The 15,920-nt window shown below is 38.1% G+C and overlaps 2 protein-coding genes across 8 annotated transcripts in view; one reads left to right on the top strand and one right to left on the bottom strand.

The window, feature by feature from the left end:
* OPA1 (OPA1 mitochondrial dynamin like GTPase) overlaps window positions 1–15,920 on the bottom strand; it is a 399,390-nt gene that overhangs the window by 115,237 nt on the left and 268,233 nt on the right. The gene's annotated exons all lie outside the window — the stretch shown is intronic.
* The window catches only part of ATP13A3 (ATPase 13A3), a gene marked incomplete at its 5' end in the record, with an annotated part of 56,193 nt that overhangs the window by 3,633 nt on the left and 36,640 nt on the right, over window positions 1–15,920 (top strand). Inside the window, one exon of one of the 7 annotated variants that reach the window (XM_079315699.1) lies at window positions 12,116–12,162. The exons of the other annotated variants lie outside the window; for them this stretch is intronic. Within the exon in view, the coding sequence (XP_079171825.1) occupies window positions 12,116–12,162 (47 nt within the window). Of the gene's footprint in view, window positions 1–12,115; window positions 12,163–15,920 lie in introns of those variants that run through there. 7 annotated transcript variants of the gene reach the window in all.

The raw sequence follows: 15,920 nt of genomic DNA, 5'->3' as shown, positions 1-15,920 counted from the left end.
GAGCTAAAAATAGTTTTCATTCATAAAAAAAGCTGCTTCCTTTGTTAAATAATCTGCATAGCAGAGAACAAAAGTTAATTTTGCAGTAAACTGTAGCTGTATTATAGCTTCAAGTCTGACACCTTTATTCCTGATTGAAGTAAGACTGTAAACTTTAATTTTTGGTAGCTGAAAAGCAGACTTAAATAAAAAAGGATGGGTGATTCACAGTTTCTGTTCAGGAGTTATGGATATGATTGGCACAAAAAGCTGAAGTTCTGTGTCTTGCTGCTCCTTTTCTAAAATGTATAATTTCTGCACTATGTTCATGGGGTGCTGTGCACAGGTTGGGATTGGGAAGGGGTCTGCCTGGCCATGGAATCTTGCTGATTGCTCTGAAGTGGTGCAGTGTCAATCACATTCATAATTCTATTCAATTTACCAGAATTAGCTGCATTTGCATTCATTCTGAATTTTCACTTTTTCATGGTGTGTTTTTCATTTGACAGAATTTTATCTTTTTGTTTATGGTTCTGCTTTATGAGAATTGTGCCATTGCATTGTTCATCTTAAAACAGCTCTTTGGAAGAGGATGTGGTAGTACAATTGGTAGCTAGTCCATTACTTTTTAGTTGGAGTGAGATTTTTAATGTGGTATTTAAGACTAAAAGATCATCCTTCAAAATCAAAATACCTAACTCCTCCTTTGTTGACCTTTAGCAGAGTTGTATGGCAGTGGTATTTTCAGTTTAAAGGGTCCATGCAGTAGCAAAAATGGCAGCTCCTTCAGATTTCATTCTAGGTAGAAGATGTCAAAATAGAAGGTGATAAATGGCAATGGCTGGGAAATCACAGCTGATTCTTTTAAATGGTAGGAGAACAGTGTAATGAGAAGGTTTTTGAGAAACAGTATTAAGCAAGCTTAACTGACTTGGGACACGAGAAGAAAATATATGTAGAGTGTAAAATTGAGTCACATTGTGAAGAATATATGTAAGAGACTAGTAGGGGCAAATATCACAAAGGCTACTGTGCAAATGGAATGGGCAAGCAGCACGAGACATAAAAGGCAGCTACCTGTAAAAGTATGTTAGTAGGAGGGGGAGGATTGGGAAATGCCTCACTTGATTCAGTAGAGAGCACATGTGTCTGCAGAAGGTGCAGAACATCTGAAGAGCTTAGTGCCTGTTTTGCTTGTCTTCTTTCACATAGTGTCACTCAGGTGCTTTATCTTAGGAATATTTGTGACAAGGTAGTATTTTACACTACAGTGTACTTCTACTATATGTTTCTGTGTCAGCTGACCCTGATAAGTTTCACTGTACAATTCTCAAAACAGCTCAAAAATCTTACCTAGAACTCCTCAGAAGTACTAGAAGACTGGCAAAGGATGAGTCTTCAGACAGTTACAGAGGAAGAGAGCTGAAGAATAGAGTTACACTCTGACAGTTCACTTTGTCTCAGTTTTTTCCATCAGTTGAGATTAATAAGCAAACATTCTATTTTCAAGTGCTTGGAAGATGCAGCAGCTTGAACTGAATTGTAGGAAAAGTAATTGTGTCTGAAGTCTTGATATGTTTTTACTGCAGAGCAGAAAGCTCAGTGGCTATAGCAGAAGCAGTGGAGGTTTAGTCTCCTGAAGTAATTGCTTGATATAAAAAGGTTTTCCTCATTTTAATGGCCTCATAAGTAAATGGAGGCATGATCTGGGGGTAGATGATCCTATCTGGAGAACAGTAATTAACAGTTCAGTGTTAAAATGAGAAGTTACATTGAAGGATTCTGTCCTGGGTATGGTTGCCTTTAATGAGAATATTAGTCAACTGGCTGATTAAATGTGCTTATTAAATTCTTAGGGGCTGTGTGTTGGAGGACATGATGAGAGTTCAAAATAACCTGAAAAATAGCATGACATTCAATAGGGACAAATGCAGAGTACTGCACTTAGGCAGGAATTGCCAGCTGTGGAAATGCAGGGTGAGGAGTAACTAGAAAAAGGACCTGGGGGTGTACTGGATCACAAGTTAAATATGAGTCAGTGTCATGCTGTTTTGCAGAAAAGGCAAATATCTCACTAGGATGTTTAAACAGGAGTATTGTCTGAGAGACGTAAAGTTTAAATCCGTTGGCTTTGTTTGCTGTTGATGTACAGTCTGTGCAGACAGCATCTGTTTTGGGTGCCAAGATTCAAGAGGAATTTGGACCACTTGGAAGGAGTTCAGAGTAGAGAAATGTGAATGATCAGAGTTCGAGGAAACAACTTCATAAATGTGGAAGAAAATTCAAGTTATTTTGGCAAGAGATGAGGAGTTTAGGGGGAATGTAAGAGATTTCAAGTATTTAAAAGATTTGTAAGAAGGAAATGCTATTTTCAGTGGCCATGATGCGCAGGTTGAAGTAGGATTAAGTTTCATCATGGAAAACACCAACTAAGTTTTTAACATTTCTCACAGTTAAAGTAGTACTTAAGGAAGTCTTTACGTGTGGCCATGAAGAACAAGTTTGTATGTTTAGAAAGAATGGTATATGGTTTATGTTGGAGAATAGACTAAGCTCATGTCCCTTTCATCTCATTTCATAAAATTCTAGTTTTAGTTGATGTCGAGTTTGAGCCAATGAGGGAGAAATCTACAGTATTCTTTTTGTCAATCTCTTGGTTGCATTGTGTGAGTTTAGATCTTGTACATATTTGAATGGTTGGAACTGTGGTGCTTGTATTTGTTTGGAAACAGGTGTTCTGGATTACTTTCTTCTCTTGGATACTGCCTCCTGCAAATGGAGTGAGTTTTCTTGTGCTGTCAGGATGTTCTGAACCTCCATGGTGTTAGCAATGTCTGTGTGAGTTAAGCCTAGCAGAGCACTGATGAATTTCTATTGATTTTAGTAGCCTTAGTAGCTTTCAGATTACTGCTTTAGATTCAGGTGATAATCCTGTAATGTTTCTCATTCATTACAAAGCTCCACATTTGGCTTTGAGGATCTCTTTGCAGTTCCCATGTGGTGTTATATTTACCACTACAGGGAGACTAAGTGAGGATGGACCCACTGCAAAGTGGAAAGTCCAAGTAGCTGTGCTATTTTATGTATCATTTTATGCACTATTATAATTGCTTTTGATTGTCTGCAGTAGATTGCACGGCAAAACAAAGGATCCAGCTAATCCTTCTAGTTCAGCAATTGATTTGTAATGTAACTGGAATGTGTGAAAACACTTCAATTAATCCTATGCGTTTTGCTGCCATATCATATCTCCCAAGTCATTGAAGGAAAATACAGTTACCCTTATGAACTCTGCCCTTAAGATCTGTTATGGTGTTTTACATGAACAAAGCAAGAGCTTATTTTCTGGAGGCTACATTTAATGCAGCAGTAGATAGCAGGAGCTGAAAGGTCAGTGACAGGGATAATGGTTGGCCTCCAATGGGGAGATTGTACAGTTTAGTTGTATTACCTGCTTTACCTTTACCCCATAATAATATTTATTGAACTGTATGACTTTTGGTAAAGGTAAATTTCCTGAAAAGCCCTATTACTGTTGGCTAGAGATTTTTTTCTCTGAGCTGAGGGATGATTTGTCTTACCTCTGTTTCTTAAACAGGGGATCTATTTTTATCATTGAGGCATGGAGGGTTCTTAACATATCTGCTGCTGTCACTAAGTTGTGGAGGCTTGATCCCAAGCCCAGTGAATTCAAAGGGTTGTTCCACTGGCTTGAGCAGTCATTGTCTGAGGGTGCTGCTGGATGAAAGTGGTGCTTCTGTCACTAGAGCAGTACTTCAGATCTGCCAAGCCAGCAAAAAGTTCTTTTCAGACCAACTGGTCATTCCAATGGAAACATAAAAGGGCTGTCAAACGTGCAGTCTTGCAGAGTGCTCTCTTTACATTATCCCTATCTTCAGTTGGTCCATTTGGTGAGGACCTCAAAACCTTAAACAGTGCTTTGAGAGAGGGTCCTGACATTACTTCTCCTGCATCATAGCCATGCTTTGTTGCTAGACACAGCCTACTGAGCCTTAATGCTGGCAATATCAAAGACTTGTGTTGTGGTAAAGAGTAATGGTGTTGAGTCCAGTTTGGACAGATTTTAAATCAACAACGTATGGATGAAACACAGCTTCTGCTGTGTTACAGTTGTATTGCTGTGATGACTTTTTACTGCTTGGGTGAGATCAGCCTCTAGTGAAGGGCATGTGTCTGGAGCAGAGGCAGATTTAATGTGTCTGAGTGAGCTGAAGCACTTGGAAAACTATTGTTGTACCATCTAGGTTGGTTGAAAGTCTGCTTGTGCTCCTGACTTCTTAATTTTCCTTAGCTGATCTATAAATTTCAGTTTTTGTTAGCAACGTAATTTGCATTTTTTAATGAACTTGTATTCTCCATGAGAAGGAATTTTAGTAAAGAGCAGGCAAAAATAAAATTTCACCACACATATTCCATGCCTTTTGTAGGATGAGAGCAAAATGAAAAATAACTTATAAAATTATCAGCCTGACAGAGTTGTTACTCAGTAGTGTGCAGATGGGGTAGTCCTCATAGCACTCTTCCTTCTGCCACCCTTTCCAATATCCAGAAAAATCTCTTTCCCAGAGTGAGACAAGTTTTTTCAGTAGGGAGACTGTTGGCATAATTACATTTTGAGCGTGTATTATGGAGGATTTTTATGCCTTAAGCTGGTACTGGTATGCTGGTAGCATTTGTAATTCCAGTTCTTAGCCTGTGGTCATTTCAGTAGTGACTGTCTGGTGTGTTAAATAGCGGCTGACTCTGCTGGAGATGCTGTTCCACAAAAGTCCATTACTGGAACAGGACATGAAGCCTTTGACTCTGGTTTCAGAGCAAAGTATTTTTAATTAGTGTAGTGTGCACCTTGCATTTGGAACAAATGTATAGTCTGAGTTTCCTGCTTGCTGTCATCCTCTGTAAATGTCTGTGAAGAAATAGTATCTTAAATGCCAGAATTGTCTATGTAGCTGAAGTCTGATAACACTTGTATGTGACATTGATGGGTGTGGTAGCAGAACTTATGCAGCCTTATAGTCAAGACAGCTGTGCTGGTTGATGAGGTATTGTCAGCAGAAGAATGTAGTTTGGTGTGCTCTCTCAGAAAATTTGGTTGGCCTAGCTTAATGAAATTAGTTCACCTTTTGTTGAGCTCACATTTTTGGGAGGCTGTAATTTTTGGTAGTGCAGACATTGAGCTATACCCAGTTGAGTTTGCTAAATTTGTGGGGCAGCATTTTATGGTGAATCATCTGTGTAGTGTTTTGCTCTATCCTCCCCTCCTATCTTTATTGGATTTCTGAAGAGTGTTTTATATCTGTGTGTCACTCTATCAGAAAACATCCTGGTTCTTTGGATACTAATTTTGATTTTAGCTAGATTAGTGTTTTTTAATTTTGAAAGTGTGCTAGTATGTACAGCTATGAGAAAGAGCTTGGTACCTATAACATCAGCCTGAAAGACAGTAAAAACATAGTAAATGGTGGCTGATTTCTTTTTTAAGGTCCCACAGAAATAAGGTAATATTCAGAGCTTCAATATTTTTCAAAATATTTTTGATTATTTTGCTTATATTCAGATTAAGTAGTTTGGCAGTTTCCTTTTCCGAATGCTGTAGCCAAGGAGAAACCAAAGTGCACTTTCATAAAACTAATAGATTGAGGGTCAAAATAAGGGCAAAATGAATCCTCTGTGAATTCAGGAGTTCTTTGCAGGATGTTGGCAAGCTTAAAGTGTGCCACCAAATAATTTTAAAAACCTCAGGAAAAATCCACTTAGTAATAAATAAAATGCTGGGGTACTTGGGTCATCAAACTCTTGAACTGTAAGTCCCTGGGACTGGAGATTGTGCCCTGGGGAGCATCATTATGTGACTGTCTCAGTGCTGTCTCCTTTGCTGCAGGGGAAATGCACGTTTGATCTGACCTTTCTGGCCCATTGTTTTGTTGCTCTATTAGCCTTCAGCCCGGCTTTCTGTTCTTCCATGGCTCTGATACAAAGGGTATGGAGTTAAAGCTACTTGAGCATTTAATATAAGTGAAATTGTGACAGTCCTCAGTGGGGCTTTAGGAAGCTGACCTCTGTTTTCACCTAACATTTATGAAAAAGCAAGGCTGAAGGGGGAAAGCTGGGTCAAGCATCTGGACTGGAGCTATCTGGGAAGAGGCTACTTCTGAGTATTTCGCTAGACAGTGGTGATATTTCAGTTTGTGAGGTCAATGCTTGAGGAAAAAGTGCTCCTTGATACACTTCAGGTACTTGAAACATTTCAGTCTTGCTTTTAAGGAAACTTTCCTATTCACAGCAGAGAAGATGGATACAGTTACACCTCTTAAAATTGTTATAAAGTTTTTATAGGCTACAAAAGAAAGAAGAAAGGTATTTCAAACAGAGATAAAATGTTGCTGCAGACAAAATATGTTAAGGCAGAATTTCTCCTTTAAGGTAGGTTCAGGATAAAAGCTCACTGTAAATGGACTGATCAAAAGCTGTTACTTATGGGAGAGGCAAGACTCAAGACGTTTGCTGATGGTCATTAGGACTGAGAAGATTGCAGCAGTTGAAGGAATATCCCTTGTCAGATTTTTGCAGTCTATTTCCATTATACAGGAGATGTCTCCCACTGCTGATGCTGTGGAAGTCATTCTCAAGGAGCACTGAACAGTGTCATTTAAACGGAGCTCTTTAAGGCAATGATGAAATGTATTGTAGTAAGATGTGGGGAGTTAATTTAATTTCATGGACTGTAGAAGTCCTTCTCTGAAATACAACTGTTTACTAAATCTCTGAAGCTCTTCTGGGTTTGTAGGACTGTTCTGAATGACTGGGACATAGTAGCTAGATGGAATTGGGCCAAGGTTTACATTGTGGGCATGGAGGCATGGAGTTAAATGTTACAGGCCTGTAGGTCTGTTCTCTTCTTGTCTTTGTCAGACTTCATTTCATGGAAACAGAGTGCAACTTTTCCCTGTTGTTTTTTTCGTCTTGCCTCATATAGTAGTTCTGAGGGTAAATGAATCATTTTCAGGAGCTAAGCTGTCATGCCCTATAAATTCCCGTGCATGAAAAATTGTCCTGTACAGCAGCTCAATCTTGGAATGGAACTTGTTTGCAGATTTTTCTGTTAATTATTTCAGTTACTGTAATTTGAGATGAAAACAAATAAATTGTCATATGTGACATCTAAAATTGAATTAAATTCTTTTATACAGTCTTCTATCATTTATATTTAGTGTCATTATATGATATTTAGAGTTTTAACAGTTTCTGTCATGCACAGTATTTCTGTTGATTGACAAGTTGTTTGCACACAAGAGCTTTTTCCTTGAAATGTTTCTGATCTAAGTTAAGTTAATATGCTTCATACTTCCAGACATTGTGTCAATTTATTATGACTATTTTCAAAAATTATGGTTTCAGTAAGCATTAGAAACCCTTGGTTTAATGTATAGATTTTCTTACGGAATACATTTTTAGAATTTAGTACAATTTGGTGCTGTATCTGTTATTCTGTAATATAATCTTGTGTATTTTTAGCAGTTACATAGTTGAACTTCAGAATATCTAAGTTTTACATTTTGACTTCAGGAAACTGAAGAAATACTGCTGCTTTGTCTGAGAATGCTTGGCTGAAAGCAGTGAAAGGTCCTAAGTCATAATTAGGATGGGAAAGGAAGACATGAAAGCCAGTAGCTTGCTTGTGATGAGTGTGACTGCTGTAGTCACAGCTGTATGCCACTATGTGTGCTTCTGAGGAAACATAAGTTAAATGTCTAAACTTTGGAGGAAAGTTCATCTCTCTTGTGATTAGTCTAGTTGTGCTTGATGATCTCCTTGCAGACAAAGAGAAATTTGATACAAATGTTCTTATGTTAACCTCAAAAATATTTTCCAAGAATTTAAGAGGAAGAGGAAAAAAAGTCATTACCTCCTTTTATTGAGCATCCATACCACAAAAGCAAATATATCCCAGGAAGCAGATACTCTACATTGCACAATAAGGCGGCAGCCACACAGGAAAGGTTGGGCTCTTGGCACAGCCCCTAAGGGGAAATGCTTCCTTGAAAGGACCCATTGTTGCTGGGTCTGGGTCTTCAGACTCCCAATTCTCCTCTAGAATGGCTGCTGGTCTCTTGGTGCTGGGATGGGGCATCTTTGCCATCCCCATTATCTATCCATAATAGCCTTGGTTATTTAATCACATGGAAGGGCTGAGTAAAGTAGAAAGGAAGGTTTCTTTGGAAACAGCCTCAGTGCTCTGCTATTGAGAGCTCGTGCTGGGTGTAATGGCGCCATGCCCTACCCAAGGTATTTGGAACAGTTTGACTTTCTCTTCCAAGAACAAACAAAACACAGTCTGTGAATTCTAACCCAAATGTCTGGTATACTCTTCCAAGAGACAAGAGAGCTAATAAGCATCCAAAATAAATGTATGCTTTGTTGGATTCCCTGACTGTGGGACAGGTCTTCTTTCCCTCATGGCAGTTAGGTAAGAGATCCAGAAATCTGAAAGGACATGGATAAAGATTCTGTTTCTGTGAGCCTTAGAGTGGGAACAAGCTTTGGGTGATTGTGATTTTTGGTGCTTGGTTTTTCAGTTTAAAATTGTTGTTAATGTGAATAGCTGCTGCTCGAGGTAAGATAAATGAGATGCTGGGAAGGTTAGGTGATAAAATGCTTGACTAATTGTCCTTGAGATGACCAACAACTTTCCTAAATTCTCTTCCAACATATCTTCAACTTCTTCATTGCTGCTGTATTAATAACAAGTTTCTAAGTGGTCTGAAAATAACAATCTGAAGACCAGTTAGAAAGTAAGTTTTGAGTCTGGTATTGGCTATAGTACTTTGTTATCATGATGAATTGACATGCTGAGTTTATTGTTAGATGTAGAATTATCTTTCCTTAATGTAGCCTGTACTCTACTATAAATATTGCAATTGCTATTACAGCCTGCAAACAGTATACTTTACAAAGAATACACTCTACAAATGTAAATACAGTTTTGGTTTGGTGATTGTTGGATACAATGGTCTTCCTTAAGCCTAAACACAGAAACAAAAGCTTGTATTATAACAGAAGGCCTAAGATGGGAAGTGATAAAATAGGTATTGAGTGGAGGGCTTTGTTAAAATTTAGCTCGTGTACTTGTAAAATTTCCATGTATTCATTAAACTATTATGTCATTCTTATTGTTAGAGCTTGGTTAGTTGACTAAAGTGTTAAGCTTTGTTTGTAGTACAAATTATAACCTTAATTCCTTTCAAAATACAGTTGAAGGATTTTTGATCTTCCATAGTTATTTTAGTTTGTATGTCTTATCTGAGCATCTGTTGCACATTATGTGGATAACTTGGTATTTAAGGGTTCAGCTGCAAGTTACTGGAGATCTGTGAACTGCATCAGCTGCCATTTTTATCAGGTGCATTTCTTAAGGTGAGGTTGCCTCTCAAGTGGAGTATCTCCTGTGTTTGTAAACCACATGCTTCTAAAAATACAGATATGTTTAAATAATACTGAAAGCTTTACAAGTGTGTTCCATGTGTAAGCTCATGGTAATAAACATTGAAGTAAAAGTCATTACCTTTTGGTTTTTACAGTCACAAAAGTGTGATATTTGCCTAAGACATGTATCACCTGTAAAGGGATGTGTTTGAGTTTCAGGGTGGTCTTTGAGTGACATGGGTTTTCTGTTTTGGGGACAGGCAGAGAGACTCTCACATGTGGTGTTGGGTTTGCCTGGTGGTGTGAGATGTCTCTGGCATTGTGCTGCTGCTCAGACATGGATCTTTCCAAGTCCAGGCATAGCAAAATCCATCTGGCACACACCATGGCTGTGGTCTGGGTACCTGCAACAGTGAAACAGAATCTGAGAAGCAGAAATGTGGAGTGCAGGCATATCTGTGTACAGAAGCTCCTTGGAGACTGAGAATCCAAAAAGAGCAGCTAAGAAACTCTTTCCTTTAATGAGGTACAGAGACTAGTGATGAATTCTGATTATTGACTGTTTGGTGACAAGAAGTCGTAAGGTGCCTTTTAGTAGAACTTTCTTATAGCTGTTTAAATTAAAGATTCTTAATTGCAAGTGTATTAAAATGGTCCTTCTTTTATTCTCAGTGGCTGCAGATTCTGCCCATCTTGTTTCAAAAGCTGCCAATGGAGAAATTTTAGGAACTAATACATTATTTTTATAGATGCTAAAGTAGGACATCTTAGGTTAAAGAGAAGTACTGAAAAGTAACTACAGGACTTATGTCCAAGACATAATATGGGCAGAAATTTTGATTCCATCCCTTGCAAGCTGGAAATGTTGGGTCCAAATTTGCTTTTTTGGTGATTGATTTTTAGTATGTGCAGTATATTATGAAATACATTATAGGAAGAATGTGCTTGTGAGTATTTTATATTTTTTTTTCCTAATTCTTACAGATTCTTAGTCTTGTGTATAGGAAAATATTTATTTCATTGTGTCAAGGAAAATGAACTGCCATCCTTTTCTGCTAATGGTCAACTATTGACCAGGATGAGTTTCCATCTTTCCTAAGAAGTCAGGTGTATTTCAGATGGAATATTTTCTCAGAAGGCATTCATTCTTCTTCCTGGCCTGTTATGGCTCTTCCAGTTTGAGTATTTCTTCAGTTTTAACTTCATTACTGCCAGTATGGCAGAAATTGAGCATTAGCTGGTGTTTTGTGTATATGTAACAATTCTTTTACCCTCCATTTCAGGCCCATTGCATGAATCCCAAAAACTTTAACTATAATTCTTGGAAAAAATGGACTGTTTGGTAACTGATTTCAGTGTGTGGGAATCTCATGGTACTGTAACAAAAATAAGCCCTAGGGATAAACATTGCCTTTGTAAGGTCTGTTCCCTTGTAGGGTTGATTTCTTGTTGGTGTCAATTGTTGAATGTATGGCTCTAAAGTGCAGAAGTTTTGAATTTGAGTGACTAAATAATGTTTGCCTTCCTAGTTGCAAAAAAATCCCCTTTTTTCCCCTTGTGTTTTGGCAGCCAGTTGGGATACAGTTGAAGATGATGACTTCCAAGGTGTTTTTTATTCAAAAATATGAAAGGTTTTTCATAACATTGAGCTATTTAGAAACTTAATTTTTAACAACACAGTTGTAAGGTGCCTCTTACTGGAGAATGTACTTGTAAATAAGTTCTGAAAAAGAAGATTTTGTCCTTTAGTAGCCTGTTTGGACCCAGGAGAGCCAGGCAAGTCACTTGCTAGGACAATAACTCAAATGTCAGGAATAGGAGTTGTGTTTGATTGTTTTCTAGGCAGGTCAGTCAGGTTTTTTCTGTTCTTAATTTTCTTCCTGTATTAGTTTACTTTGATTTATTTATTGAGAGTGATTACATAGGGTGCTAAAGAAGATTTACTTGTATTAATCTTGGCACAGAGGTGAATTTGAAATTTGGCCTCATTTGTGTGTCTGTTCCTTTTTCCGTCAGCCTTGCTACATCTCTTGGTTTGCTTTTTGTGTTCTTACCAAAGCAGAGCTGGTTGAGCCTTGTCTTGTACAGAAAAGCACCTTTTTTCTGTATTTTCAGGTAGTGACAAAGTTCACTTTCTTAGCTTTGTAGCACTCAGTCTCTGAAGGTTGTCTGGTGTGTGTGATTACTTCATTATGCTCTGTGATAAACTGCAAAATGCTGAGAGTGAGAAATGTGTGCATTTCTGACCTGCTGCCTTGAGCTCCTCAAAATGAATGTTGTTGTCTTCGCTCACAACCGCTGTAAATACAAGGAAGGGTTTGGTCAGAAGCATAGATGCTTTTAGCTGGGCAGATAGTATCAGGGCTTGTGCATAGCCCTGCAAGTGTCTGCAGGCTCCTGGGGAGCATTTGTTGTTTGAATAGAAGGAGCTGGACCGGGCTGCTGATGCCTGGAAGCGCAGCCTCTGCGCCAGCCCGGCCACAGTCTTGCAATTGTTCGGCCACACTGGAGGGAAGAGGGAAAAAAAAAAAGGCATTCCAAGCAGTGCCAAATTTTCTTTGATATGTTAATCTTTTGATAACAGTTTGAAAAGCCCTTGGAGACTTTTTTTAGATTTTAGACAAAATAGTTCATTTGTCAGGACTTCCCTTGTAGATAGGGTCTCCGTTATTAAGAACTGCCTCACTAGCTCATGGTAACAAAAGCAAGTGCAGAGGACAGCTGCTGGACTGCTTGTTGGTAAGAGAAACTATTAGTTATCATAGGACTTTTTACAGAAATCTGAAAAGAATAAAGTAGGGAGTGTTTAAGATAGAAATGTGTAAGTTTACTCACATATTTTAGACAGATGATAAAAGCATAAGCAAAAGTAATAACTCAATGATTTTTATATGTATCCATACATGGATTTTATTAGGGACTTCAGCTTTAAAAATTACATTTTAATCTGAGAAATCTGGGATTTAAATTAGCCAGTGATTATAGGAGATATCATAACTTTCTTCTTTTGGAGCTGTAATTTGTCCAGACTTGAAAAATTTTCCCTTGAAGGTATTAAACTTCCATTTATATTGAAAAACTGGAAGAATGGAAGCAATGTGTATTATTTAGTTGTTAAGGATTGTGGAATTGGGACAAACATTGAGGGCAACAGAGGGAAGATTGTCTTTGCTTCCCACCCCAAATATAGAACCCTAAGGGTAAAATTTGCACTGAAGTAGTTTACTGATTTTGCCAGCTTTTAGAAAACTGGTTTGAGGTAAGCCTGTGGTCCCTCAAAAGTGTGGCTTGCAGAACTCTTCAGGTGTGCTGATAGAGACTTACTCAGTTTCCTTAATAAACATGCTATTACTTCACTTGCATCTTTTCTGCTGTTGCTAAAACTGTTGCTTACAAATATTTTGGTACAATTGCTTGGTATCATGGTTGTTCAGTCAGAATAGATGAACAAATATGGAGTGGTATAGTAATTGAGAAAAAGTGAAGCATTTTCTTCATTGTGAGGGATGCATACAGTTTTAAGCTCTGTACACTGCTGTCATTTCTTCAGTGATCCAATTAATTTTGGCTCCAAAATAGTACCAACATAAGTCTGAAGCTGCAGGTGCTGTCCTGCTCACAGCTGCACACTCTTCAGGACAGTAACAAATTGGAAATGCTGTTCAACTTAATTTTGGTATACTGTGTTTTGCAAAGTTGCAGATTTACTGTTTAGGCTTGTGACTCATATGTATGCTCGTAAAAGTACTTAGAGTTCAGATGCTGTTCAGCTGATCTCTAGACCATTTGTTAAATTTATACCTACATTGTTACAAAATGTTGCAATTGATTGCATTCTCTTAATCTCAGTGGCAAACAGCATTTTTTAAATAGACTTTTTTGATATTCCTACTACTCTAACTCTAAGGTATTCTTATCTATACAATAACAACTCAATGAGTAAAATATGTGAGTGGAGCAATACTAATTTTCACCATTTTCATTGGTTATAAGTTTTCTTTCTTTAAAAGGTTGCTATTTTCAATTTGTTAAAAGGAGGAGAGGATTTCTCTGGCTATTTGCTCCGGGTCTGGAGAGAAGCTGAGTGGCAGCCTGTAATGTGCATCAGAGGCACATTATATTTGGATATTCCCTTGTTCATATTGCTTATTGCAGGTGGATTTCCACCTCACTTCAATATGAGTACTAGCAAAATGTCATACTCTCTTATGGTCTGAAAAGTTGAAGGAATATACCTAAATTTTTAAGTAAAGGTTTAAAGTAGTGAAATGTTTAATTCCCCCTCATATTATAGAAGGAAGGAAGTAAAACTCATATGCAGATTGGTAAGGTTTTTTCAGTTTGACCCAGCAGCCTGAAGTCACTTAAGGAGGCAGCCCTGGAGAGTCCATGGTGGTGTTCAACCCCAGCTTTCAGCAGGACAGTGGGAGATAAACCAAAGAACTTACTTATTTCAACTCCTGATAATATGCTTGGGCTGATGGTGTGCCAGAAGGGATATGAGAGGAAGAAGAGTGCAGTACTTTGTTGTAGAGTAGGAATAATTTTCATGACCCATGAACAAAGAAAATATATCTGTAATGCTTTTTAAATTTAGAGATTTGAATTGGAGTTTAATATGGAAAATTACCAGCAGTATGTGCCATGTTGAAAATGTGTGTTAGTTGAAGGTTGTTCAGCAAATGAGTCTGTATAAAATAATGCAGATGGAGCTAATGATGTGAGTCAGAAATAGCCTCCTAATTCTCCTCATGTATTCCCTGTCTGATTCTGCCCAGCTGTTGAAAGAGCTTGCAGAACCACAGGAATTATTGCTAGTGCTGAGATTTCCTTTCATACTTCTTCAGACCTACAACTTGATGTTCCTTCCCAGCAGTGGAACAACCCTAAATGAAGGCAGTTACACTTCTTTCATACTGCCATGATGTCCCATAAGGTCTCTGTGCTGACATATTGGCCATATAGAAATCTCAGTTGAGATCTCAGTTGAGATCTCGAAGCTATTTGCATTTATTTTTCTGCCTGGTGCTTTCCTGTATCAAGTTCCTGCTTGATATGTCCATCAAGGTTGGAGAGTTGCCTGCAGGCACCTTTTTGATGTTACTGTACATTATAGTGGGGAAATGTGTGTTTGTCTAAGAGCAGACTAGTTCAAGTATGATTAACCTAGTAATTCTTTCCTGGAGCTGTGAACTCTATTAGAAGTATAATTCTGTAAATACAGAATTTTTTTCTGGCTGCATGACTTCTGGATTGAAAATGTGATTTTGTGGTGTACATAAAATTGTTTGATGTGATTAACTCAAATATTGTCCTCAGGAGCTTTCTTAGCAGTCCTGTGTAGATTTAGGACAGATTTTTAACTGGGTTTATGTATTATCTTTGTCTTTCCCAGGACAGAAAGCTCCTTAGTTAAAGAAAAGTGGCAATTTAAACAAAAGTGTGTTTTAGAACTTCAGTGACTTGTGTGGCTTAATTTCCAAATAAATCTGCAGTAAAACTATAGTATAGCAATAGAAAATTTTCAGCTTAAGGCAAGGGAAGTGTGAGCTGATGTTCCAATCAAAAGAGGCAGTTATTGCCAAGTTAGCTTCCTTCCATTCAGAGCAAAATGCCAACTGTATCAAGCACTCAATTTATGAAGTACTGAGCTTCTTCTCACCTGAGACTCAGCTTTGTGCTGTAATGCAATTTTCTCTTTTGAGTGTGTATTTCTTCTACTAGGACCTTATTCAGCAGTGGGAATAGATTTCTGAGGACATCCAGTAGCAAAAGAAACCTTTCCTGTTGGGCTCCTGCTTCATTTATTGGGTTAACTGGGAAGGAGGTGGTAGGTTGCAGAAAACACGTGTGGATGTGATGCTGTTGATAAGCTGCTGGAGCTGGGAGGAGGGACCCTTGGAGCTGGCATTGCTGGTGAATGTAAGTGCATGGATCCAGGGGCTGGCTTTGAGAGGAGCTGCCTTGGAGCTGGTGATTCAGTTTGTGAAAATGCTGGGGAGCTAATGACAGGGAAATTGGTAGTGATTGTACTTACTGTGCTACTAATAACTGCCTGGAAAAGGACTATTGGAGTAGCTGCTTCTGCTGTGACTTGAGGACTGGTTATAAGCTGTGGTAGTAAGTGCTGTCTTCTGAGAGATTTATGTATGTAAATAAATATTTATGCAGTAAATAAAATTGAAGGCTGTATCATGTCAGTGCAGAGAATTATAGTTAATCTATGTCTTGGCAGGTGAGCACTGGCTATTTAGTTATTTTAATTGTGGTAGTTGTTTGTTCCTGTGCATTAATTATAAACTGTATACAATTAACATGTACAGGAGTGCCCAAATGAAGGTTAGATGCAATTTAAGTTTCAAAAATTTGGCTTTTTGATGTGGTACTTATGATTTTACTTGCTTTTGTGGTGAGAGAAATTCTGATAAGCCTCACAGTGTGTTCTAGCCTTTGTTTGTAGCTCTGCCCTTTTGGAACTGTGGAACTGTGTGCACTCC

The sequence above is a fragment of the Erithacus rubecula genome (assembly GCF_903797595.1).
Source record: "Erithacus rubecula genome assembly, chromosome: 11".
In the NCBI taxonomy this organism is placed as follows: Eukaryota; Metazoa; Chordata; class Aves; order Passeriformes; family Muscicapidae; genus Erithacus; species Erithacus rubecula.
The sequence above is the reverse complement of the archived record's forward strand: the minus strand, read 5'-3'. Positions and strand labels throughout refer to the sequence as shown.